Raw genomic sequence first — 25,171 nt, 5'->3', positions numbered from 1 at the left:
TCAGCAGTGGCTTTATGGCAACGGCATAACACATGCTTCCAAAATTGTAAGTGGGGATTTCCAAGACTTATAACTAATTGTCTGTAATTTATCCTGTAGTTTTGTCCGTGATCCTTTTCCAATACAACCAACTGCTGGAATGATCATCCACGGATTGTTCCTAGTACAGAATTCCCTGATAGCGTGATCACAGGGGAAAACATTTACATCAGAACAAGTATACATTTGTCTAAAAGAGTATGCAGCTAACTAAGGCACTGATTTTTTAACTAGGGGTGTGAGGACGGAACCTCAGTCCTCTTGTATTGCTAAATTGGTGCGGCATTATGGGTCCTGATGAAAACCAATAAACTATTATTGTTAAGTATCTGAGTTGTAAAATCAGCTCCAACTTGGTCAGCTAGTTATCATGTGCTGGAAATCCAAATCATCAGCAAAGGTGCTGTTACAAAGTTCAGATAAGAATCAAGAATAATATGTGTTTCTCATCTCTGTCCTGCCTCCCATAGGCTCAGTAATAGTATTAAATGGCGCAGAGAGACTCTGGACTGGTTTTGATGTTTCAGCTAATTCCTCTTTGTCTTACGTTTCTAAAACAGATTAATCTGATTGAGGGACAATATCTCATATGGCAGAAATAAAGAAAGCAGCTGCGGGGTGTCCTCTCTAAAAAAACCCTCAAGCTATTTCAACCTTTGATCTAGCCCATATGCTGAGGTTGGAGGGGACCAGGATAGGTCAGGGAGCACAGAGTATCTTCTAAATAGGAGTGCAGAGTATATGAGCTATCGGCAGGCGTGGGATGTTCTGAGTGCTGAGGCTGGTGCAGTAAGCCTAGGCTGAAAGGGCTTTGGGATCCTAGAGGTGGCTGCAGCCGGCAGGCTGGGGGCCTGCGAGCAGGGCTGGCTTGGGAAGAAGGCAGGAAAGGGTTGGGATAAACTTGGAAAGTAGAGAAAACAGAACGGGACACGGTCTTTGGTGAGGTAGGGGTATGTGTTGGAAGTGTAGAGCTGGAAAGCGCAAATTTAGGGTCCTAGCATGAGGACACTTAATGAGTATGGCACAAGGGTGTGAATGCTGTGGCTCTTGCCTTTGGAGAATTACAAAATGCTGCTTCTTGCTCCTTTTCTCTCTCTTAACTCCATATCCACCTTTCTGGGGTTTTTTTTGTTGTTGTTGTTGATCTTTCCGCATCACATTCCACTCAGAAGCTCCCCAGCCTAATCTCCCAGGGGCTTAATTTCTCACCCACTCCTTTTTGTCTGGTAAGACGATCTGCAGTGAAACAGTTCAAATTTAAATGCTGATATTTAACTTGATGTAATAAGACTTTAGATTTGGTGCCCCACTGTGATAAAAATAAAGGCAAGGCAGAATTCAGACAATAATGGAGAAACAGCACAGCACCTAGTATTTTATTCCGTTTTGATTACTACTTGTTGTGCAGACCTTTAATGCTTCATTTAGTTAAGTCTTATAGGTGCCTGGAAGGGAAGAGTAAGATTGTAGATAGGGATACCCTGCTTGGCGCTTGTTCAAGCCTGATAAAAGAAACATCCACAATTCATCAGACTGCATGCTATAAGTAAGAAATGGAAGAATTACTAAAGACATCAGATCAAATGGAAAAGCAAACAGAATATATGATGGCATGAAAGACATTTCAATTGTAAGCACCCTATTTACTTACATTGTACTCATTCCTCCTCTGAAAAATGTTTTTCTGCATGTGAAACAAAGAACTAGGTTTTACTTTACATTTAAGTAAATGTATCAGTTTGAAAAGTTTTCTTGAGCTTTTTCTTGATTCTGTATTTTATATGTAACTGAACACATGCAGAGTGGTAAGGCATACGGAAACTGTGCTAGCTAGCAGGTTTGAAATAATTCCTTTCCACCTTTTTTTTCTAGAAAAAGAAATCACACATATAGTCATACTACAGGTCCAATTCTAGTAAGAAGCTTCAGCCATTTTGCAATCGGTAGACTCTCAAAGACAACAAATTTCTAATAAAGTCTGGGGAAAATGGATAGCTGGGAAAAGGGGAGACTGTACTCATGTGATTTGGAGAGAGTGATCAAGTGGGAGCTCACACTGAAAACTTTCAGTAAGTCTTTCTCCTTCATTAGACGCCTAAGAACTACGGCTTAGCCCAGGGAACTCCCATACCCATTGGAAACCATGTTGTACCCGTGCTGCTGTGCAGGGAATTTGCTGTCCCTTGCTTTCGCAGGAACAGAAGGTTCCAGGTTTGCCCTTTCCTATGACCATGTCTTCTAGGAGAGTGGTTTGCCACCATTTTTGATGTGCGGATCTCTAACTTTTTTTCAATGGAATTGTAATCTTGTGTAGTGAATTTACATTTACTGGCAATCAGGTTGCTTTTCTTAGTTACGCTTTGGCTGCACTAGTACATTAAACTGCCTGAGAGCTGTTCTCTGGCCCCAGTGCCTGTGGCCCGGACCCTTGTAACAAGCTAACAGCAGCGCCCAGAACGCCTCCGGTCTCTTTTTGAGGCGGACGCAGGGCATTCAGGTAGACTTCTGGGATGCTGTAATGACAACATAGGCTGGTTTCAACCATTTATATTGGCCATATATTGGCATATGTGCCAACATATATATATTGGCACAAGCCCAACAGATGGAAAGACTGAGCATTTTGTGCATGACTGCTGCTTGATCTTGTGTTGCAATGCGCGTGAAGCGTAAAGAGAGTTTCTGAGACACGCAATGAAGGAACTTCACCCCCTCAAACTTGGCGCTGACACCCAAGATGCCTCTGTTAGGCCCTCCTGTGCTCAGCCCGTGAGAACACGCAAGGGGATCAAGCTCTGCTTAGCAGCCAAGACACTGGGAACATCCATACGGATACACACAGCCGTGCATGTGCAGGCCTGTGGGGGTACACGGCCCGGCGCGACCCCAGAAACCAGAGCCTTCCGGACGCCTTCTCCCCAGCCCTCGCACGACAGCCACAAAGCTAGCGCGACCTACTACCGACCCGGGGACCTGCCCGTCGCACACCCGAGGGGCCGGCGGCGCCCGCCTCGCCGCCCGCCTCCCGCCTCGCCGCCCGCCTGCCGCCGCCTCCCCTCAGCGCCGCGCAGAGGGCCAGGCGCCGCCGTTGGCCGCGCACGGGCGGGCCGGCCGGCCGGGCCCCGCCCGCCCCCGCCTGCGCAGGCGCGGCGCTCGGCTCTCTCCCCCCGCAGCATGGAGGTGGTGCTGGCCGAGGCGCTGCTGTCCCGCTGCGGGGACCCCTGCGCGCTGCTGCGGGCCGTCTGCGCGCCGCTCTCCGCCGAGCGCGCGGAGGCGCTGCGCCTCCTGCTCCAGCGCCTGGCGGCGGGCGGCCCGCCGCCGCCGGCCGAGGCCGAGGCGCTGCGGCGGGCCGCCTGGGAGGTGGCGCTGGAGCGGTGCCGGCCGCTGCTGCGCGGCGGGGAGGGGGCGGCGGCGGGGGGGTGCGGGGAGCGGCTGCGGCTGGCGCGGGCGGCGCGGGGCGCGCTGCGGCACTGCGTGCAGCTGTGCGGGGCGCCGCTGGCGGCGCGGCTGGCCCGCGACGCCCTGGCGGAGCTGGCGGCGGCGGGCGGCGGGGCGGGCGCGGAGGCGGCGGTGGAGGCGCTGGTGGCGGCGGCGCCGCGGCTGGAGGAGCCGGCGCTGGTGGCGCGGTGCGTGGCGGCGGCGCTGGCGCTGGTGCGGGAGGAGGGCGAGGGCGAGGCGGCGGCGGCGCTGGTGGCCGGGCGGCTGCTGCCGGCGCTGGGCGGCAACGGGGCGGCCCTGCGGGGCGTCTGGGAGGGGCTGCTGGGCGCCGGCGGGCCGCCGCGGGCCGGGCGGGCGCTGCTGGCGCTGAGCGCCCTGGCCGACGCGCTGCTGCCGCGGGGCCCGCCGGGCTCGGGGCCGGACGCGCGGCTGTGCCCGCGGTTCTGGCGGGTGGTGCAGGAGGGGCTGACCGAGCGGGACGGGCTGTGCCGGAAGCGGGCCCGCTACCTGCTGAAGCGAGCCCTGGACCTCAGCGGCGGCCAGCGCGCCGAGCTGCGCTGCCCCACCGACGGCGGAGACGGTACGGCGGGGCGGGGGGCGGGAGCGGGGCGTGCGGCTCCACCCGGGCCGAACGGCGGGCAGAAGCTCCTTCTGTTTTCTTGTTAGAATCGAGTCTGTTTTGGTGGTCTGCTGAGAAGAACGAGAAGCTTCTGCAGTTTTGGGAGACGTACATTTTGGTAATGGAAACTTTGGAAGGAAACCAGGTAGGAGCACCGTAAAATCTACGCTGGGCACAGTTGGTATGTGATACGTCACTTGTGGCACCGGTACTGTACGTGCTTTTATCGGGTAAAATATCTCCAGTTTTGGTGGTTGAGGGTATCTGAGTAAGCCTTGACAGGAATATTTTTATTTCGCATTCTAGATATTTAAAATACAGCACGTGTAATTCATTTGGAATAAATTCAAAACTCTTCTCTGTCTTTGGAATAATTCTGGTTAAAGCAGTGGATGGAACTAAGAAAGCAAGCCCTGGATTGCAGCTTATTGCAAGACCACGGGTAACCCGTTTCCTAGTGAAAATCAGGCTATTGCAGCTTACTTAGCTTAACCTCTTTTCAGTAGGGGGGGGGCCACATCTGCATAGTCCTGCTGTAGTAAAGCACTTGTGGCCTTGGATGAAAATCACCGAGTTTGACTCAGCGTCCAGTGTACTTGGCAGAAAGATTCTTCTTGACTTGAGGCTTCTGTAATTGTCTGGTGGTGTGGTGGTAACTATTAGTCATGAGTATCTCTGTAGTTACTTTATTTGTACATAATTGTCCTGTAACTGAGAGAAGTAATACTTACCAAAATGTTTAATTTTGGAGACGTGTGCTGTTTTATTATACTTTTGATGAATAGAATGGTTGGTTATTAGGAAGTATTGTTCTTATGATACAGTAGCACAGAAGTATCAGTTTTTCTTCTGTGCTAACCTACGATTGAGTGTTACATACCAAGTGCTGGGATCAGTTGCACAGGCATTGCAGGTTTATTTAAATGCAGTTATATTGTCAATTACTATATTAATGCTGTTGATAGTAAATTCTTGCCCCTGACTACGTGCCAGTTCTTAGGCTTGAGATAAAAACTGACTACTTATATTACATCTGATTTGCATTTCAGATCCATGTCATAAAGCCAGTATTACCAAAACTGAACAGTTTGTATGAACATGCTATATCAGGGGAAAAAGGTAAGACGTAACTTTTCTGAAACATCTCCTAAATATTAGGCAGCTAAGTCACACTTTTTTTCTTTACTGTTTTAGTAGCAGCTTTTTGTTATGTTTTGTTTCTCAGATTAGCTGTTTTTCTGGGTGGCTAATCCACTTTTTGTGGGTTTGCTATATACATAGGTTGCTGGGCAAACATGCACAGGCAGTGCCGCTCTGCTCTGAGATGCAACAAGAAGAAATCCTAGCATATGCTTATTGCTTATTATGTTATCGTGAAATATTTTTTTCTGTCAGCAAACCCAGATAAATGGTCCTTTTCCACTATGTTTTGTTTTACTTAAGCTAATGTGAAAATAAAACAAAGCCAGAGATTCTTGGGGTGAGTCATATGAGCCAAGTTACCTGCACAAGTCCCTCCCTGGAAGTGGGGAGAGAAGAAATAAAATGAGTGGTGAGACAGCCTGGTGAAGGATGTGATGTCATCTTTTGTAGGGCAAAATGGAACACATCTAATTAGGTAGTGCAAGATGTTAGAAGTTCAGAGATTTGTAAAGTGGGAAGACTGTTAGTGTGAAAGTGTTGCAGGTGATTACAATGTTGAGATGAGGAGAGTTGCAGGAAAAAGGATGTGGGTTTTGCATTTGTTTTTAATTTGTAACTTACTAAAATTTAGAGGGTAAGTTTTGAAAGCCATGTTAATAAACATTTGTTTTTTAATTGGAGATTTAGCAGGGTACTTTTATAAATCTAGTAGCTATAATCATAGTTTTGAAATGTCTTGTGAATTGACTATGCTGTTGTCCAGAATGTCAGTATGTTGTGTGTTAGTATGTTAATGCATCACTGTCATTTCTGTGTCAGTTTAGAAGAATTTGCTTTTGCAACAGGTTGTTGGTTGTTTCACCCATCATGGCACATGTGCATCTATAAACGAATGTTTGAGAGTGAGAATAAAACATTGACGAAGGAAGGCATTCTTCATTTTCTGGAGCTTTATGAAACAAAGCATCTTCCAAATTCACTTGGTTTTTCGGAGGTAAGGGTGTTACTGTTACTTGCCAGAATAAACAGACATTCTAATTTGTGATATATCTTAATACTAATTGCCACAGTAGTGTTGGAATTAGACACGTTCTGTAAAAATACCATCTTATGTAGGTGTGCAAGTGATAGCAATATTTGTAAGAGTCAAATATATAATTACTTGAAAAATGGCCTGGCTAGAGGGAATGCGTTTTTGAGTGTAGTCATTCATTCCTGTATTTCAAACTAATGCTCTCTAATTAAAGTTGGCTCCCAATTTATCGAAATTTGTTACCAGAATTGAAATTCTCAGAGGGGTGATTGATGCTTCAGATTTTCAGAGCCCCCTGAACTTTTCCAAAATTATTAATTAATATTAATTGATTGAACAGTCTTGGATAAACCTGGTCAACAGACTTCAGGTCTGTGCATAGTGTCTCCTACTCAAGGATGGATTTTGAAGATCCATTGCTAGGTAACCCTGTGAGGAGGTGAATGTCTCTGTAGTATAATCAGTATATTGCTGTATCCCATTAAAATCCACACTTTAAAATATTCCATATGTGGGAAGAAATATTGTAAGTTTAAAGTTCTTAATTTTTTTTATTAATGTTGTTTGTAGGTTGACTCCCCAACCAGCCTACACCTTAGTAAGGAATGATCTATGTTGTACTATTATTTCTTCCTTCTCTCCTTCATAGAAGGAGCATTGCCCTCAGAGGTTAACATTTCTGATTTATACAAATTAAGTCAGCATCTTGATGACTGACTTGAAATCCAGTCAACCTTAAAACACACCCTAAATCTTTCTACTTGTGTTGGCCCCTAGTCTTTCTTTTATTTCATGTTTAAACATCTGTACTCCATCTGTTTCCCAAAAGGATTTCTTACTTGCCTGCACCTCTCACAATGCTCTGAAATGTACCTAGTGGAAAAAGTAGTTTTTCTTGTTTATTCTCCTGCTCCTCCTTCTTTTTAGTTTCCTCCTCTTTTTGCTCCTACTGGTAACTACTAGCAAGACTGTTCTCTAATTTCTGACTCTGTCTGTCCTTTTAAGGTCTGGTGAAATAAGTCTAGTTAGCCTCTATGTAACAGTGCCTTGCAAGTGTGCATTTAGCCATTGTTCTTGTTTCCTTTTACCAGTTTGTTATTGGGCCGTTAATGGATGCCCTCTCAGAAAGTTCCCTCTATAGCAGGTAAGCCACTGATTTTTTTTATTTTTTTTTTTTCCTTAAGTAAATATATCGATTATTGGAAATGTATTCTAGTAATACTGGTTTGGGTGGGTAAGGTCTTGGATAAAGGAAAACACGTTAATAAAAAAATGGTGTTGCTCAACTCCCTAACAAGTAAAGAGTTTTTCAGGAAAGGTGGGTGGCTGTGAGTAAGATGAAGTAGGTTCAATTTTATCCTAGTAATAGCAACAAAGGGATGCCTCAAGGTCCTGTTTTACACTTGGTGTTGAAATACTAATTTGGAAATGAAGTGAGATATGATAAATGAGTAACTTGAGAAGATAAAAAAAATACTTTGCTATTTTCTTGCCATACAGAAAGAAAGGGCTGCTCTAATTGTTGCCAATTCATAACTGATAAAGTGTTTTTTCAACGGTGCCGGATTATCTTCTGGGAGATTAATACTTTTTCACAGGAGACTGTTTGAGGTTGACAGATGACAGTGGCCTCCCTTGGTATAAATACATAAAGAACAGATAAAAGTTTGAGGTGTAGCAACACATTCAGTGTGCTGATGGCATTCAGTCCTTTGTGCTAGTTGCATGGAGAGTACTGAGAATGGGGAATAAAGTGCTGAATGCACTTCATGCCCTCAGCATTATGCCAGAGGCAATGGCTTGGGTGATTCAGCTAGCGATCTGAAACTCAGTTCAGAACGTTGTTGGAGGAGCCTTGACTGGCTGACCTTGTTAGGCAGCTAGAAAAGTTGACGCTGTCTATTTATGCACTTTTTTTAAAAAAAAATTGAAGATGTGGGGGAAAAAATGTGACTGTCGCTTATTAAACTGGTGATCAGTTTGTATTGTGTGATTCTGGATATAGTGTAGTCAAAATAGGTTGTTTCATCTAAACATAACAGGACAAATGTGACCTCTCTGGGCTCTCACAGCAGTTGTGTGTTTCTCATCTCAATTAGCTGGCTGTGGTGTGCTTTCCATGGGCATACACTGATGGGAAGTCAGAAGTTGAAGCAAGTGCTGAGTGTTTCGGTGTGTATGCTAGGGCTGTGTTGGATCGATGCTTCATAATTTTCTCTCTTAGCTTCTGTATTTCTGGTGAAAGTGTTGGGATATGTAGAGGAGGGTGCATGCTCGAGTATACCCAGAATATACAGAGTTGTTTCGGTTAATGTCAGGCTGTATGAGAGAAAACTGTAAAATCTCATGACTGACTGATGCTAATCCTTGATAACCAGGATCCTGAGACTCCTGATAGAACACAGGTTGTCTCTGTTGGTCTCATGGAGTGTTTCTTGCATCTCTACTTAAAACCTTTTGTGCTGGTTGGTAGTTTTGTTTATACTGACTTCATAATCTTGCTCCCTAGCACACTTGTGTAGGTAATTTGTCTTTGCTGTTCTCTAGATCAGACTGGTCACGTCCCTGCTGCGTACCACTGATCTTGTCCCGAGGGCCTTGGCAACCCGCTCCCGGAGGCCCGTGTCATTCTGTGGGTGCGGGCACGGGGTTGAACTGACAGTGCCGTTTCGTACTGAGGGCTCAGTGTAAGATGCTCTCAGGCCTGAGTAACTTGACTTGAGGCTGCGCTTGAATGCTGGAGCGTGCCGTCACCATGTCCTTGTAGGTCTAGGCGGGGGAGAGTCATGCTGTTGTGACTGTCCCCACCCTCTGTGTGTTTGCTGGGTGCCGCTGGAATACTGGGATAAGCGGAGGATGCGAGCTGATGCACTCCATCTCTGTGGCCTGTTGGAGCAATCTCTGCAGTGAAGTAACCACTGAACTGCACTTTTGTTTTTGTTTAGGCACAATCCTACTTGTAGCTGTTAACATGCCAGTTGTGTATTTGATGTTTTAAAACCCAACAGGACACCAGGTCAGTTAATGGGAGCCTGTCCTCCTTTGGGAATAAAGCTACAGAAGTTTTTGGCTACTTATCTCATGCTTCTTCCAGAGGAACAAAAAGGTATGTTTCAATTTCACCTTTATCTTTTTTTAAATAAAGAAACCAAATAAAAACTATGGACCTATTTTCCGTATCTCTTGTAAACATTTACCACTATTTTTCTACATTACTTGAGAGAAAAAAGGAGTAGTTCCTCTTGTGGCAGTGGAGTTTCCAGAGAAGAGAGAGGTCTTCAGAGGCTTTGAGGGATGCTGCAGTATTAAGCTACAAAATTGTTTTTGGGGCAAACTGAAGCAGACTTCCTGTTTTTATTAAAAAACCCAAGCAAACTCCTAAGTTCTGAAGGTGAACAGTATTTGCAGATTCTTTCTTTTTTATTTGTCAGTGTAGATAATATTGTACCGAGCAAAATCTTTAGAACTATTCTTTTTGTGTGTTTGTTTTGGGGGTTTTGAGGGGTCTTGGTGTGGGTTTTTTTGTTTGGGTTTGGTTTTGTTGTTGGGTGGGTTTTTTTAACCTATCTGCCAGACTTTTTTAGTCATAACCTGTGTAGTTAAGCATTCAAAAGAGCCAGTCCAAGTCTGAAGCTGAGTAAGGATTCTTTTATTGTGAGGTTGGATGGAGGAAGATTTCTGAGATTCTTCCAAACTTTGCTGTTAGCGTAGGCTGAAAAGGACGAGCAACTTTTGACAGACCAGAATTTAATATCTGGTCTAATTGGATTAAATAGGGGTAGAACCAGCTCTGTTCAGTATCCTGCATCTGCAGGTACATATTCTGGTAGGAAACACCTTACATGTTTGTAATGCCATAGATGCCCTATTTATCTGCCCTGTCCCAAGGCATATATTTTATCACCAAATGGAGGGTCCGTGATTAGCAACCCTGAGACTGGGTGACCTGCTTCTAAAAATTGTAACTGTGGTGTCTTGTTGAGGCTTGCTTTGGCCATGCCAGCATCCATGAAACTGGTTGAATCGCTGTGTACTTTGGTCTGCCATCACATGGACTGAGTAGTAGCTTAAAAAAGGCATTGTCTAGTACTCGAAACAATCAGAGTTAAAATTCCATTACCGAATATGGTGATTAATGCAGATCACCAAAGCCAAAATTTAGTTTATTCCTGGTTATCTCCTTATCATATTACCTTACTGACAGACTTCTTTGGAACGTACTTTTTTCATTGAAATAATTAGGAAACTATTCTTTTGTCTTTCATTTAATTTTCAGAAACAATCATAACATACTCCTGCTGGGGTCTGTGTCATTTAAATGCATTGGAGAACAAGAAATCACTCTGGATTGTTTTGTTTACTTTTGTTTTAAGGTAGTTTCCTGTTAAAATTTATTCAGAAGATGACAAGTAGGCATTGGTGTGCTGTTCCCATTTTGTTTCTCTCTATGGCTCTGGCATATATCCCTGTGTGTAAAGTACTGGGCACTGAAGGACTTCATGCTTTAAGGTAAAATGTACACTGCATTGTGTTCTTACAGACTTCTTGTAAAGAAATGTGCTGAACATCTGGAGAGCCAGGATTTCATTCATGTTTGTTACTTCTGGGAGGATGTGATGGCTGTGCATGGGAATGGAAGGTTCTGTCTCATTTATGTCTAATTCACAGAGGAAAGCAATTTAAGAACCAATGTATTTATATCTCTGTGTGACTTGAAAAATGAGTGTTTTGTATTTCAGTCCTTCGTTGTCACTCCTCTTTTTGGCATCACTTTTCCCTGGTCTTCCATACTTCCTAACTGAGGTCAAACTTCTTCCTTCTCTTCTTATTACATTAAAACCTTGTTTAATGGCAGTTGAGGCTATATCAGGGGACAGCCCACAAAATTGAAAACTGAAAGACTTGTAAATAAAAGGCTGGGTAAAAGTTCTTGGCATGTGTATTGTCCATAGTCACACTGATGTTTCCTGTCTGCTTTCACTTCCTAGAGCCACTTAAAATCAGTAATTTTTCCAGTTCAATCGAATTTGAGCTTTGAAAGAAAATCTTACTGGTGGTTGAAGGAATATTGGATAAAAGTAGTTTACCAAAAAAAAGGGCAAAAGAAAGTCAGACATGCCTCTGCTGATAAAAGATCATTGCAAGTTTCTTTCAGTTTTGTGCTAGAGTGAGAATTTGATGGCAAACATTTTATTTCTATATTTGTTACAGGTAGAAATGCAAATATTAAATTATCAGTTTGAACTGATGTGATCGTGGGGATTGTTCCTTTCGTTTTTGTTTTGGTGTCTCCCCCACCCCCCCCCCGTTTAATCTTGTCAGGTATATGCTTATCCAAGTTTTAATACCAGTTTTTGAAAGTACGTATAGCAGTAGTCTTGGTTCCAGATCGTATGCTGTCTGCGCAGGCAATGATTGTAGTATAAATAGTATAATATGTTTGTTAAATGCCATCTAATACATTGAAAATGGTTAATAATTAGCAAATATATGAAAATGTTTAAACTTCCTAAGTGCGTGTTTTCTACAGTGGATATTTTTCTTCTTTCCAGAGATGTCCTCCAGTGTACTATGATTACACATCAGATTTTGTTGCGTGGAGCTGCTCAGTGCTATCTTCTTCAAACAGCTATGCATTTGACAGATGTGGTGAGTTTAGTTTTGGGGTTTTTTTTTACTTCCTGGTGTAATAGAAATACACTAACGCTTTTACAGGGTAAACAAGATTCAAAAAACTGCTAAATACAACATGGAACAACTGATTTTGCTGGATTTGCAATTTTTTTAGTGACTACTTAAAAAAATTGTACTATGTAAGTGTGGGTATGCTTCTGTTAACTTTGGTTTTCATAAGATGTATTTTTTTCATTACCTTTTATTAGTTGATGTTTTCTTCTAGGGTTTTCATGCAGTAGTTATGGAATATTATCCTATTACGATAGCTGAGTATAAACTCAGCTTTTAACAGATAGAAACTAAATGGACTTTTCTGAAATACGTAAGAGAATAAAAGTATTCATAATACCAGAATGCTAAAACTACCATTAATGTTGAAATAGCAAGACCTTAATTATTCAGTAGTCAAAGTATTCATGTTTTGGTTGTCTTGCAACAAGCTTACTTTCTAGATGAGTATAGACTGTCTTCATGTTGCGTGTTATGGCTATAAACTTGTCTGAGCATAATTTCCTTTTGGAAATACAGAAATAGTACTTATTGTTGACTCCTACTCATTTTTGTACATTCATTTAAAAGGTGTCATCAGTGAATAGCACTATTCTTCTAGTTCGTTAACTTTTAGATACATTTTAATACTTGGGAAAATTAAATTGTGTTCCTTGGTAAAGATAAGTTGGTCCAAAAGATGCAAGAGTGAGTCTTGTCATGGAAAGGAAAAAGTCAGTTTCTTTTTCTGAAACTTTTGCCAGATGACAGCAAACTTCTTGAGTCGTTATATAGATGTTATCTGTTGTATATTATGTTGGCAACTATTGTATCTTGATTAATTTCTTCAGGAGAAAGTGTCTCTCCCAGAAGTTTCAAGCTTTCTTCTGTCCCTTAGACCAGAGGAGTCCCTAAGGAGAGATACTATGTTATGGATGGAGGTGAGACCTGGAGCTTGTTTTATGTTCATCAAACATTTTTAAAATACCTATACAAATGCGTGATTTATTATTGCTAATTTAATATTTAAATAGTTAGCTACTTTTGCATTGGTACATTCTGGAATTTCTGGATGTGGCATCCTGATGGATTTATGTTTCACTTGAAAGCTGTGATTTTGTTTTATGTATGTATTTATTTTAAATTCTATAGAGGGATTAATGTTAACCCTAAACAAATTATTCAGCAGATTCAAAGTGGAAGAATTCTGAGTGGTTGAAGGTAGGGTAAGAGAGAGAAAAATAGGACTTTTTCTTTCTTCATGCAGAAATTCTCAATTCTGCAGAAGAAAAAGGTCTTTCTTGAGGCAGAGGTTTTTTTGAACTCCTTCAGAGCTTGTATGCCCCAGTTGGTGTTTCCTAGAGTTCAGCTCGGTATTGCAGCTGTTGGGTGTAACCATATTGAAATGCAAACAAGAATCAGGTCTTGCTCAGACTTTTTGTCCCTGAATACTGGTCGTTTAAGAGACTTCTGTGTGTTCATCACAGTCCTAGTCTTCTGCATCCTTTGCCAAGATTATAGGAACTAAAATGACCATTGGTAAGCCTGAACTAGTATCTGTAATCTCTCTCATCAGGGATTCATGCTTGCTCCTCTAGGTGGTTGGTAACTTCATGGAGAGAGTGTGAAGCAGGGCATCTTAGGGAATCCACAGAGCCATGGCTTGGGCTTCTCTCTCTACTTTTATTAAGGATACCAGGTGGATGTAACATCCTCAGCTGAAGCTGCTCTTGCTCATTGGATTCTCCAGGCAGTTATTTCTGTATATTATATATATTCTCTTTGTGGCTACTTCCTTCTCATTTGCCCTCAACTATCTGTTGTAAAATTTCATTTAATGGAAAAGAACACTATTTTGTAAGTTTGCTCTATCTTAAGAGGGATAGTCTGCTAGTATGGTGCATGTTTTCCATTCTTTTAGTTCTGAAATTACTGTCCAAGATAATGTGGATCCTGAGACTCTCTGAATGGGTCAGTATATGGGCCAAAAAATTTGTGTAAGAACTGCCTCTGTGCATGTTGTTTGGATGAACCCAGCACTGGTAGGAATAACAGGGTAGTATCAAAGGGAAAAATGTGCCTACCATGTAGTGCGAGATTGTAAACTTTAAATTTCCAGAGGATGTATGTTTTATGTCTTTGCAAGATGCAAAATGCTATGAAAAAGCCTCAAAGAAGAAATCATTTTATATATAGGATATACTGGAGCCAACTGAATACGTAGCCATAACTTTGGTTTGTTGTACAGCCATATAACAATAAATTATTTTTTTCATAGTGTCTTCTTGTTCTGTATGCTGCGCTTTGCATCCTATTCTGTTGATTCTTGGCATAAAAGTTTAAAAAAAAAATGCGGCTCTCACTAGGTAACACTTGGCTGTGAAAAGTCCTTTTGAGATAAGGGAATTTTTACTAGTCTTGCTTATTTTTAAGAGCTAGGTTTTTTCTTGTATTGGTACCAATAATCTTTTTTTTGCATATTCTGAATTACTCTCTGGAAGAACCTTTTTTGATGTTAGAGGGGAACAGTCTGCTAAGCCTCAAGGTAGATACAGTTAATACCCCTCATGGTGTGGATTTGTTGATATTACGGCTTGTATTTAACAGTGCTTTAGTGTACTGTTATGTTGGTAATGTCAGTACAGAGCTGGCAGGTATGGTTAAACAGTAACATACTGGTTTTAATTTAGCTTTGCAGGTGGTTGCAAGTGAATGACAGATGCTTCAGAAAGCCTATAACCTCTGATCTTGAACATCAAGAGACATCATCATTATGTCAATATGTACGCAGTCTTGTGGGAGAGTATGTTAAGACACCAGCATCTGAAAGTAAGTTAAATGTTTATTAATAGAAAAAGATTTTGAAGATAATGTAAACAAAAAAAATACAAAAATTCTTTGTATTTTAGAAGAGCTGTTTGTTTATTTATATTGTACCTATTCAAATTCTACCTAATTTGTGGTATTTATGATTCTTAAGTTTGAACTTTATTTTCTAATTCCAGTTTTCCTTCATAAAATAGAGTCCTGCAGTATTAATTGGAAGTTAAGCCTTAATACTCAATTTTAATGCTGCACTGATGCTTGTCCGTTAGATTTCTTTTGTTACTTTTTTGGTGGTGTGTGAAAATGGTAGAGTATGGGGGCAGAGGAAAGCACAAGGGAATGTGAATAGATACAGGTTCTGTAGCCCTTCTCAGCAGGGCTCTGCAAAATGACCAAGTATATTTGTGGAGAGAGATGCCATATAGTTACGCAGCTCGGCAGCTCATTACACGCCTTCCTGCGTAGTGATGTTCTTTTGATCTTGGACCGCTTGCAGCAGATGAGCTGCCACGCATTATAACAAAGGAAGGTTCTTTGTATGCTGTATAATCTTTGTATGCTGTAATATCTGCTGTATGCAGATAAATTCTGAAGGGACTTCTTTCTTCATTGCCACATTTTAAATTACTATAACTTTAGTTTAGAATTTGCTTTCAGAAACATTGAAAGGAATGGCAAATTGACTTTTTGAATACTTTAACTTTTGTGTGGTACTCACTTATTTGCTACTTAAGTACTGCAATCATATCAAATTTTATATAGTTTTATAATGTCAAAAGTCAAAACTGAACATTTTTTTAATATTATAGATAGAGAAGATATAAAAGCTAAGCCAGAATTTGCTAATGATAAATGGGTTCAGAAGCTTCCTGCAGCCTGGGAAACTTCACTTGATTGTCTTATGGTTAGAAAAGTTGCAAGCAAATCTTGTCTATTGATACTCCAAGGTAAATGCTTTGCTAAAAATTTTGGCAGATCTCTCCTTCCTGAAATGTCTGTTTAGTCCTTGGTCTATATTATCTGTAATTCCATGGCAAGCATCTGTGTTTCACTTCTAAAAAGTGATGCTGTAATTTCCTGGTTTGATACAAATATTAGCTTCTAAGCAGCTCTGTGGAGAGAAAAAAAATCAACCATGTCCAGCTGCTTGAACTGGACCTCCAAAGTGCGTTTTGCTTTCTAAACTCCCAAAGCCAAAAACATACCAGTCAAAAAACCCTAAAACCAGCTTATGTAGTACTATTTAAGAAACAATTTTATAAGTATGATGATGTAGTCTTGCATAAAAGATCGATAAAAAGAGAAACTTCAGCTAGGTTTTTTTATTTTTTTGACAGAATAGTTTTAGTTCTTCATATAACTTTTAGATGGTCAAAACCACAGCTGATGTTTCTGACGAAGCATAGTGGAATTATGTTCGTGGTTAACTTCATTTGAATATGCTAATGTGTTTTTAAATGCAATAGAAAAGTCTATTGGGAGCTACTACATAATATATGCTACTACATAATATATCACATTGCCTAAAATTGATTTAATCCTAGAGGCCAATGAGATCAGCCTCTTTGAGGCATAAAGGAAAAGCAGTTGTGTTTGAGTTTAGTTTATATCTAGATAAAAGAATGCAAAAAAATAGTAGTAATATTTTTGTTAGCATTAATGGTTGTTATACTACTAATTTATTTTAATAGGTTATAAAAACAAAAGTTTTAAAAATTAATATGAAGGCATTTTTTAAATACTGTGGAAACCTTAAAATATCTTTAATCAGGAGAAAATTGCTTTATGCCTGACTGGTTTGAAGCTAAGCTTGTCGCAACAATGATTCTGTTGGCTGCAGACGTGGAGCAGATGAGGAATAAATACAGGTAAGTATGAAATATCTTATTTTACACATCTCTCTTTTTCAACCCCCTCACTCCTGAAGGATCCAGTACAAGCCTGATCAAGTCAGGAATTTGTCCATTTTTCTCTGTAGACTTTCGGTCAGCCTAATCATTCCTTAGACCTTGTCCAACTCTTGCTGCAAACATACTGGGTAACATGTCTAAAGATACTTAAGTGACTTGGAAACGTGTCCTATTTATTTCCGTAAGTGACTTCAGCACTTAAGGCAGATACTCAGAAGAAGACTTTCTTTTTAATTTTTGTTTTTGTGTAGTGGAAAAAGCAACATAGAATGGATTGAACTAGAGGCTTTCTTGAACCCTCTTCTGGATGTCTTGATGAAACTTGGCAGTAATGCTTACATACCAACACTGAAAACAGATAAAAGCCTACAGCTTCTCTTGAAGTTATTGCAGACCCGTTCGTTAAAATGTTCCAATACGCAAGATGGTTAGTGATATCTTCAGTATACTGTGTCTTATATTAATTATAGTCTAACTAAAACTAAGGTGCTTACTGTTTTAAGGCTATGTTGTCAAATTAATACTAGCCTGGAAGTGGTAAATGTACAAGTTGACAGTCTGGCATATCTGTTCTGAAATTGAGCTGTGGGTCCAATCCTACAGGAGTTCTTCTGAAGGTGTCCCAAGGACTGGGAATTGAGAGTGTGAAAGGCTTTTGAGAAAGCAGTTGTTATCCATTAGGATTAGACTAGCTGTTAGTTAAAATTTGGAGAGTGTGACCGTAATACAAATATTTATAGGCCTGTTCTTTGCCAACGTATGGATTCCATAAATCATTCAGTTCAGAAAGAAGTTAGCACAGAAACCCAGCGTAACCTGCTTAGTTGCCACAGGTTCAGCCAGAGCCTTCCCTGAGAGCATGAAGTGATTCTGCTAGACATACTGTTTTCTGAGTTGACTGGTAGGTAATTTTGTCTCGACTAACGCTGTTTAGACTGCAAAAGACAGGATGCTTCTGATTATTTCACAGTATTAGGCATGATTTCAGTAGGCATGCTTAACTGACTTGCTTTAGTTTGACCTTGGTTAGAAGCAAGGAGGTTAAGAGGTACCCACTTAAGCTCAAGCCTGCTGATCTGACTGTCCCGGGGTTTTGGCCCCCCACAGATTGAGTGCTTTAACTTGTAGATCTTTCAGGAGTGTCTGAACAAAAGCTATGGAGTCCTTACTACTCCTTTTGTTAGAACTCGGTCAATTTGTAGCCAGAATAGACCTATATTTCTTTTCCTGAGAGCAAATGAAAAATTGCAATATTATTTTCATGAATTAGGATGCTGAACTGGAACAAAAGGGATCTTGGCATTTGGTTTCTGCTTCCCCGGATTATTTGGGGATTTTTTTTCAGTGCTTTTATAACATGGAGTACAAGAGTAGTTTTGATGCAGGGGCCACAGATCTAGGCTCTTACATGAAAAAAATTATTTCAGGTTCTGCATCCAGGTTTCATAAAGATGTCTAAATGCAGCCCTGAAGTAAATGCTTACCCTCATTTTAAAAAGTGCTTTATACATTCACCCCCAGTTTCGAATTTTAGCTGTTTGACTGAAATATTGAGCACTAATTATGCAGGCTCTTAAAGTTCATATTGTGGGACAGTCTCTGACTGCTGAATTGGATTCCTTCAGCTGAAACTAAACTGGAAGATGTGCCCCAGCTGCCTGGGTGCATTCAGTCTACAGCATGAGGCTAGAACAAGCCTGAAGCGGAACCCTACAAAACACATGTGAATGCATGATAGGTTTTTAGTATCAAGAATTTAACTTTGTAGATAATTTCCTTGTGTGCCTTATTTCCTTATGTGCTTGCTAATGTAGATGGAATTGATTGCTCCTGCTTTGGGAATTTTGATGCCTGACTTAGCGTGTTAAGTTCTGCTAACAGAGTTCGTGAGGCATGGCAAAGCTGAGCATCAGTGTCGCCATCCTTTTGAACAGCTCCATAGGTACTCCAGTGCAGCTCATCGTCGGTAGAGTCTTTCAAGAGGCTTTCGGAATTGGACTTGTAACATTATGTCTTTTTGTGTTAAGTTAAACAAGGACTGCTTTCCTTTTCTCGTATTATTTCCTACAATGTTTTCGTGCTTCTTCCTCTCCTGCACAGGAGAGCCAAGTAGTAAGTCTTGCTTCTGCAGCTGTGAATTGAGAGTGTTGAGGGGCAGGAAGAGTAATGCTGTCAAATACAGAAGTTTTGTTTCCATGTTGATTACAGAGGAGGTGAAAAGTCCTGTTCTGTCAAATGGAAAATGATAACATGGGAGGGAAGAAGAAAGGAATTTAAGCTTGTAAAACAAAAATAGTAACATTTGGGAAGTGTTTTATTTAAGGGTACTTTAATGGGGATAGACATGTCTGCAATGCATGCAGAAAGTAGCAGCATTTTTCTACGGGTTTTGCTGTCTGTACTGTTGTTAGACTTCACTATTTTAAATAGTAAGGTTTTGCTAATTATTTTTTTTATAGTATTACAGAGCCACTGGTAGTAAATTGGATTTTACTGTCTTACACGTTTGTCTGAAGAATTTCTGAATCTTAATTGCAAAGCTGTTTTAGTGGTTTGAGACTTACAATGAAATGTGATAATAATCTGACATAGTTAAACTGTTTGTTCTAAACAAATTAAGCATTAGAAATGCAGTCCAATGAGCCATTTTAATAGAGAACATTGAAAGTACAATATAGATTTGGAACTTCTGGAAATATGTCCATTTATATTTATACCTTTTGAAGGTCTTCCATTTCATAATAATTTTGCTACATGAAATGTAACTCAGGGTCAACTCCAGAAAAAAACAGCAGATATAACCTCTGGGTAACTCTCCTAAATACTGAAACTAATGACTGATATTTTTAGAACAAGATGATCATGCAGAGTATTTTAACTCCATTTTCATATTGATACGTTACTTCTTTGGCTTTCAGCTAGCCCTTACCCTTGAAGCACAGATTTAAGTGTGCTTGTGGTTAAATACATTTTACCAGAGTGACCTACGTGCCTTGTGTAATAAACTTCTGTCTTGTCATTTGTGAAAAGCTATGCACGTGTAGTATACTTTGTAGCCTAGCCTTTTCTTAGAGAAAGTACTGCGTTTTTTGTTATAACCTTGCATTTTTGTTTACGATGTTAAGCCAGGAAGCTATTTGACTGAAATCATGTAAGATTACTCTATATCCAAAGCTGAATTACTTCTAAAAAAAAAAAAAAAAAACCAACCAAAAACCAGTTTTCACTTCTGTAAATATTAGAAATGGATATCTGTATTTTTCTCACATACAATAATTGCTGGATATGGAAACTTTTATTAAAAAGTAAGTTCATTAATAAGCTGTTTGTGCAGAGGTTGGGAATAGGATGAAAGTGTGCATTAAAAGTTGGAAAATTATGGTTTGGTCTTCTGGTTTTGTGTGGGTTTTGGTTTACTAATTTGTGATAGATCTCAGGAAAGAATATCATCTGGTTTCATTCTTTCAGCCCTATGGCTTATACTGCTAAAGAGTACAGAGCTGTTTTAAAGTATTCTTAGGTATTTGAATACTTATTACTGTATAACTTTAACTTAATTAAATCTGCATGATATAATAAATTTCTTAAGGAAAGTGTATTTCTGTATGTTAATACACTTTTTTTTTTTTTTCTCTTCACATAGATGGGGTATTGTTTTTTATCCAGAAATCTCTAATGACACCCGTGGAGAGTATTCTTGAATTTGTTCTCCGACGGCTTACTACAAACGAGTTAAGCACTGTAAGTAATTAATATGAGACATACTTTGGTGTGGTTTTGCTTGTTAATTTGATTTGCCAGTGTTTCTAGTTTTCATATCAAATCTTTAAACACCTAGAAAGTCAATTTGCATAGAAACACTTCTGTTAACTTTTTTTGAATGGGCACAGTAAGAATACAGAGAGAAAAAAAAAAAGGTGTCTTGACAAGTAGTGTTTAGTGTCTGTAGTCCATATTCCTTTTTTCTTCTCAAATCTAAATAAATCATATAGTAAGAAATCATGAGTATCATATCATACTGTGCCATATCTGCTAGTTAGGTTGTGAACAAAGATGTTTGGAGACTTTTAGTACTGAGCCTGGTTAACATCTTTATTGACTATCTTCCACTGTTTGCTCTTTGCTGTGGCTAGTGTTTAAGTTCATACCCCAAAGAAACCTGTGACTTTTGAAGCAAAATGGCTTGATGGTAGAGGAGTTTGACTTCTTTAAAAATACCCTGTTAAAGGTATGAAAGAAATGCACTGCTTTTTAGAAAGAGAGTACGTTTCCTTCTGTAAAGAGCTTTCAGTCATATGTAAATAGACACAAGACACGTAAAGCAAAATATTTACAGATGTTTCCAGATGGAGAAAGAGGAATTAGAATGTAATGTTGATGAGGAGAATGATGTTATTTTTGAAAGAAAACAGACTTGAGAAAGAGGGATTGGTGGAACTTAAAAAGGAGACTAATTCTCAAAACTCAAAAGCTCAACAAAATCCGAAGTAGGAACTTTGAAAGCAAGGTAAAAATAGATTAGGAGTTTCAACAGAAAGGATATGGAGTAAGAGAAAATGAAAAGTTCTAAGATCTTCACAATTCTTTTAATTGTAACCTTTAATTGTGTCAACTTTAATTTTATATTGTAAAAGGCAGAAAACCAAAACAGAGATTTAAAGAGAGGACGTCAGTTTAAAGATTGTTAATTTAGTAGACTGTGTTTGGATAGACTATTGGGAAGAAGGGAGAAGATCGGAAAGGAAGAGGTGGCTGTAATGAGGAGATGGACAAAATGTAAAGTGGCCTTTTTAGAATTATTTAGTGAAGAGTGAGTTTAGAAAAGACGACCAGTTCAGGCTTCATGGAGAAGGCTATATGGACAAGTGTACAGAAATGATAATGAACAGAAGTCAAATTTGCTTCTTGTGTTTGGGAGAATGAAAAAAGTCTGGAAGTTGGAGGGGAAAAGAAAGCATGTATTTCTGCAAAGGTGGAAACTTGGAGAGAAGCATGGGGCTCTGGGGTACTTTCTCAGAAACAGTATGGAAAGTACAAATTGAAGGGGAAATGCAAAGAAAGAAAATAAATCCAGTAGTGGACAGTCCCCAAAATGTGAGTGTGATGGAAGATCAATGAGAGAAGTGGTCCTGTGTCAAAGCGAAAGTTAGAGGTGAATCGGGAGAACAGCTTCTGGAGGTAAGTGAAAATTCAAAGGTGTATTTTCTCTCAAAACTAAAGAAGGAAAAGTTCTTCATGCAGTTCCTTGAGTGCATGGCTTTATAGGAGGGTGTTTTTTATGATATGCGGAGGAAAGTTGCAAATACAAGAGGAGAATAAAAATCCATAGAACAAGGAAGATATAGCCATGAGATAAAATGTAGCTGGGGAAAAAGTGCAAGGTGCACAGTTGAGTGTGTACAGGGTGCAGTGCTGTGCTGTGGGCTGATAACCGAGTTGGCTTTGAACACTGCTTCTGATACTCAGGCTAGCTCAGATGTTTTTATATGGCATTACTTGGGGCCCAGGAAGGGAAGTTAAGTAAACTTACCAATTAAAAGAAGTGGAGATTTCCTTCAGAATTTCACACTGTCTCTTCTAAGGCATGCTCCAGAGCCCTAAAACTAAAAGAACCTGTAAGACGAAAAGATTTTAAAAATAAAAATAATAATAAAAAAAACCCAACAAAACAAAACAAACAAACAAACAAAAACAAAAAAAACCCCACCAAAAATTAAATAAAAGGTTGTACAACTGCAATGACTGCTGTTGTTTTCCTTCTGCTATCATTGTTACTATTAGTTTTCTTTCTTTTCAGTTTAAGTTTCCTCGTCTTAATGCTTCATTTTACCTTTGTTTCCTCATTGTTAGGTTGGCGATCTGGATCGTTGTGATCTATACTTAGCTTTAATTCCAGAGATAGTGAATTTGTGCTTGCAAGTCAGCTGGAAGAAAGTACCATCTATCAAGAATTTTATTTTGTCCCTGACAAATGCGTCTATTTGTAATCTTCAGCAGAGAAATTGTGAAGAGGTAATTTAACATTATTTATAACCATAAATATTAATATAAACTAAACCAGTAAATATTAAAATATTTTATTTGTGATGCTTATATAATATTTCTATTATATAGAAATAATTATATAAACATACTATAAATACAACTTAATGTACAACTATTTATATTATAAATATATTTTTATACATATTAATATAAATATATAATAAAATAATTAAACGTTTACATGAATATGTATGTGTCTATATATTTCCTAACTCACGTGTTTTTAGCTGGCAGTGTAATGTTAATGTAAAATATCTGTAGCTAAGATTTTTAGTACTTTTGTTTTCTTATATTACATTTTTTAGAAGTCTATATAGCTAAAGTAAAACTTTAGGTGTAATAATGGACTATGTGTACTCAAAAGCTTTTTCCTCAAATATGAACCAATCTTACTGAGGAAGTTACTGTTAAATGAAAACGCTTTTTGTATTAATGATCTGTTGAATTTCCAAGCTGGAACATACAGAGAAAAATTCCAGAACGTAGTATTGCTTTGGCTTTTTCATGTAGTTATGTTCGTTGTTCCATAGTTGTATGTATTAGGCTAGTATATCTGAAATAGATGTATTTTCCAAAGGTAAAGAAAAATGAATAGCTTCTATAAAAGAAGGAGATTTAAATTAAGATTTGTTGGGCAGTATAATCTTCTTTATTTTTGGGGTTGAATTATTGATCAAGAACAGTTAACACATTAAAAAGATTTGATTTGCTAGGTTTACTTTTCTCAGGAAACAAAAAGCAAGACTTAATTTTTCTGTTTTCCTTTGGTTATGTGAATTACGTACTTATTCCAGTAACTTCAAAGTAAACTTATGGTTCAAACTTAGTGTTCACTGGGGGCCTCTACCAACTTTTGAATTCAGTGGAATTATATTCTCACGATGATTTCTTCAGTTGCACATATAATACATGTTTAGTTTAAGAAGAAAAAAGAAAATGCAGAGTAATTACAGATGAGAGAAATCTTTTCTGTGCTCTAGACAGCTGAAAGTAACCTGAAGATATTCAAATAACATTGAGCTTTTGATACTATTGGGGGAACTATATGCTTATTGACTTTTTAAAATTGTAACTTCTTATTTCATGCCTCTCTGAATATATGCATTTATCACGTAAAATAATCACAGTAGGTGTTGTGACCTTTTAGCCTCTTGGAATAGTTAGCATGTGGTATTCCAAATTTCACCTGTCTTGTTGCACTGGGTTTCTGACTACGTGGACCCACATCTTTTTTTTCTAATTTCTATCCAGCAGTATATATAAACTGCTACCTGGCAAGATAGAAGTGTTCCATCATAGTTGAGCTAGGCGCCTGCGCTTATTCATTAAGTGACTGTAATTTGCAAGACTGATACTCTTTTCAACGCTTGCAAGTTGTGATGGATTGGACTGACCCAGCCAAGCAAAGCTATGTTATGCATAGGGTAAGAAAATAAGGAAGTAGAAGGATGCAGAGTTGCTACCTTATGATGTCTGAGGTGATACTAATAGGAGGATTGTCAAATGTATCAGTAGGTTATTTGTATCGTATTAGAAGAAATCGGTGCATGTTTGTTCATGTATGATTTGGTTTTAATTAGGAGCCAAAGCTTAAAGAACAGATTAAAAAAGTAGCTAGCATGGCTTCACTTACAGCAGTTTGTGAGATAATGGATCGGAAACCTGAAGCACACCTCGAATCTCTGCCTTCTGTGGATGCCCTGAAGAGATTTATTTCCTTTTCTCAATTCAATGAAGTATTAAAGAAGCCATCTTATATTGAAGAAAAAAGTAGGTGAGTCTTGCTACAGCTTCAGTAATTCTCCAGAATAAATTTGATTAGCATGGAGCAGTGCTTAAGATGCTGGTTTTTCCTATTCTTTTCTTTGATAAGTTTTTGCCAAGGTAAAAATGAAGAATTCTGAACACAAACTATTCATTCAGTTGCTCTTTTTCTTAACATTCACGTTTTAGAACATTAAAGCAGCTGTAATTGATCAGACCAAAGGTTCTTTTGCTCAGTCCTCCAGTGCTATGAAGCCAGAGCTAGCTTTGAACATTGCTTATTCTTATGCCAGCTTAAATATATATACACTGCACAAAGCCGTGGCATGTATGCAAGCCAGTTTAAATGGAAATTATTTTACTGTTGGGGAAGGGAAGCCCAGAGCAGGCCTGAGGGCCAAAACCCACATACTTGGTTAACAAAAAAAGACAGCCAGCATATAGTGATGTTTCCATTGAATACTCTGCCAGATGTTTATGACTAATGAGACTGCCTGAGCCCAGAACTCATTTTTCTGTGTTTAAAAAACTTTATTTGTAGATTTCTTTTCCGTGAACTTGTCCAGTCTCCCCTTGAGCCTGTGTAAATTCTAGCATCTCGAAGTATAGTGAGTTTGTGCAGTTAAGCTGTTCCTGGTGGAGTAGGAATGTGCAGGATAAATTAATACAATATATATATTTAAGAATAAT

At 39.4% G+C, this 25,171-nt stretch overlaps 1 protein-coding gene across 2 annotated transcripts in view; it reads left to right on the top strand.

Moving 5' to 3' along the window:
• The first annotated feature begins 3,188 nt into the window (after nt 1-3,188).
• TARBP1 (tRNA guanosine 2 -O-methyltransferase TARBP1) overlaps nt 3,189-25,171 on the top strand; it is a 39,054-nt gene continuing 17,071 nt past the window's right edge. For both annotated transcript variants that reach the window (XM_075495909.1, XM_075495908.1), the window contains exons 1-15: nt 3,189-4,057; nt 4,144-4,241; nt 5,146-5,215; nt 6,085-6,233; nt 7,364-7,416; nt 9,281-9,378; nt 10,646-10,781; nt 11,825-11,921; nt 12,788-12,877; nt 14,627-14,765; nt 16,534-16,630; nt 16,924-17,099; nt 20,316-20,413; nt 22,523-22,684; nt 24,298-24,491. In XM_075495909.1, the coding sequence (XP_075352024.1) occupies nt 3,214-4,057; nt 4,144-4,241; nt 5,146-5,215; nt 6,085-6,233; nt 7,364-7,416; nt 9,281-9,378; nt 10,646-10,781; nt 11,825-11,921; nt 12,788-12,877; nt 14,627-14,765; nt 16,534-16,630; nt 16,924-17,099; nt 20,316-20,413; nt 22,523-22,684; nt 24,298-24,491 (2,501 nt within the window). In that variant the 5' untranslated portion in view covers nt 3,189-3,213. The remainder of the gene's footprint in view (nt 4,058-4,143; nt 4,242-5,145; nt 5,216-6,084; nt 6,234-7,363; nt 7,417-9,280; nt 9,379-10,645; nt 10,782-11,824; nt 11,922-12,787; nt 12,878-14,626; nt 14,766-16,533; nt 16,631-16,923; nt 17,100-20,315; nt 20,414-22,522; nt 22,685-24,297; nt 24,492-25,171) is intronic.

This window comes from Mycteria americana, chromosome 3 (genome assembly GCF_035582795.1).
Source record: "Mycteria americana isolate JAX WOST 10 ecotype Jacksonville Zoo and Gardens chromosome 3, USCA_MyAme_1.0, whole genome shotgun sequence".
Lineage (NCBI taxonomy): Eukaryota > Metazoa > Chordata > Aves > Ciconiiformes > Ciconiidae > Mycteria > Mycteria americana.
Note: the sequence above shows the minus strand (reverse complement) of the source record. Positions and strands in the feature narration are given on the sequence as shown.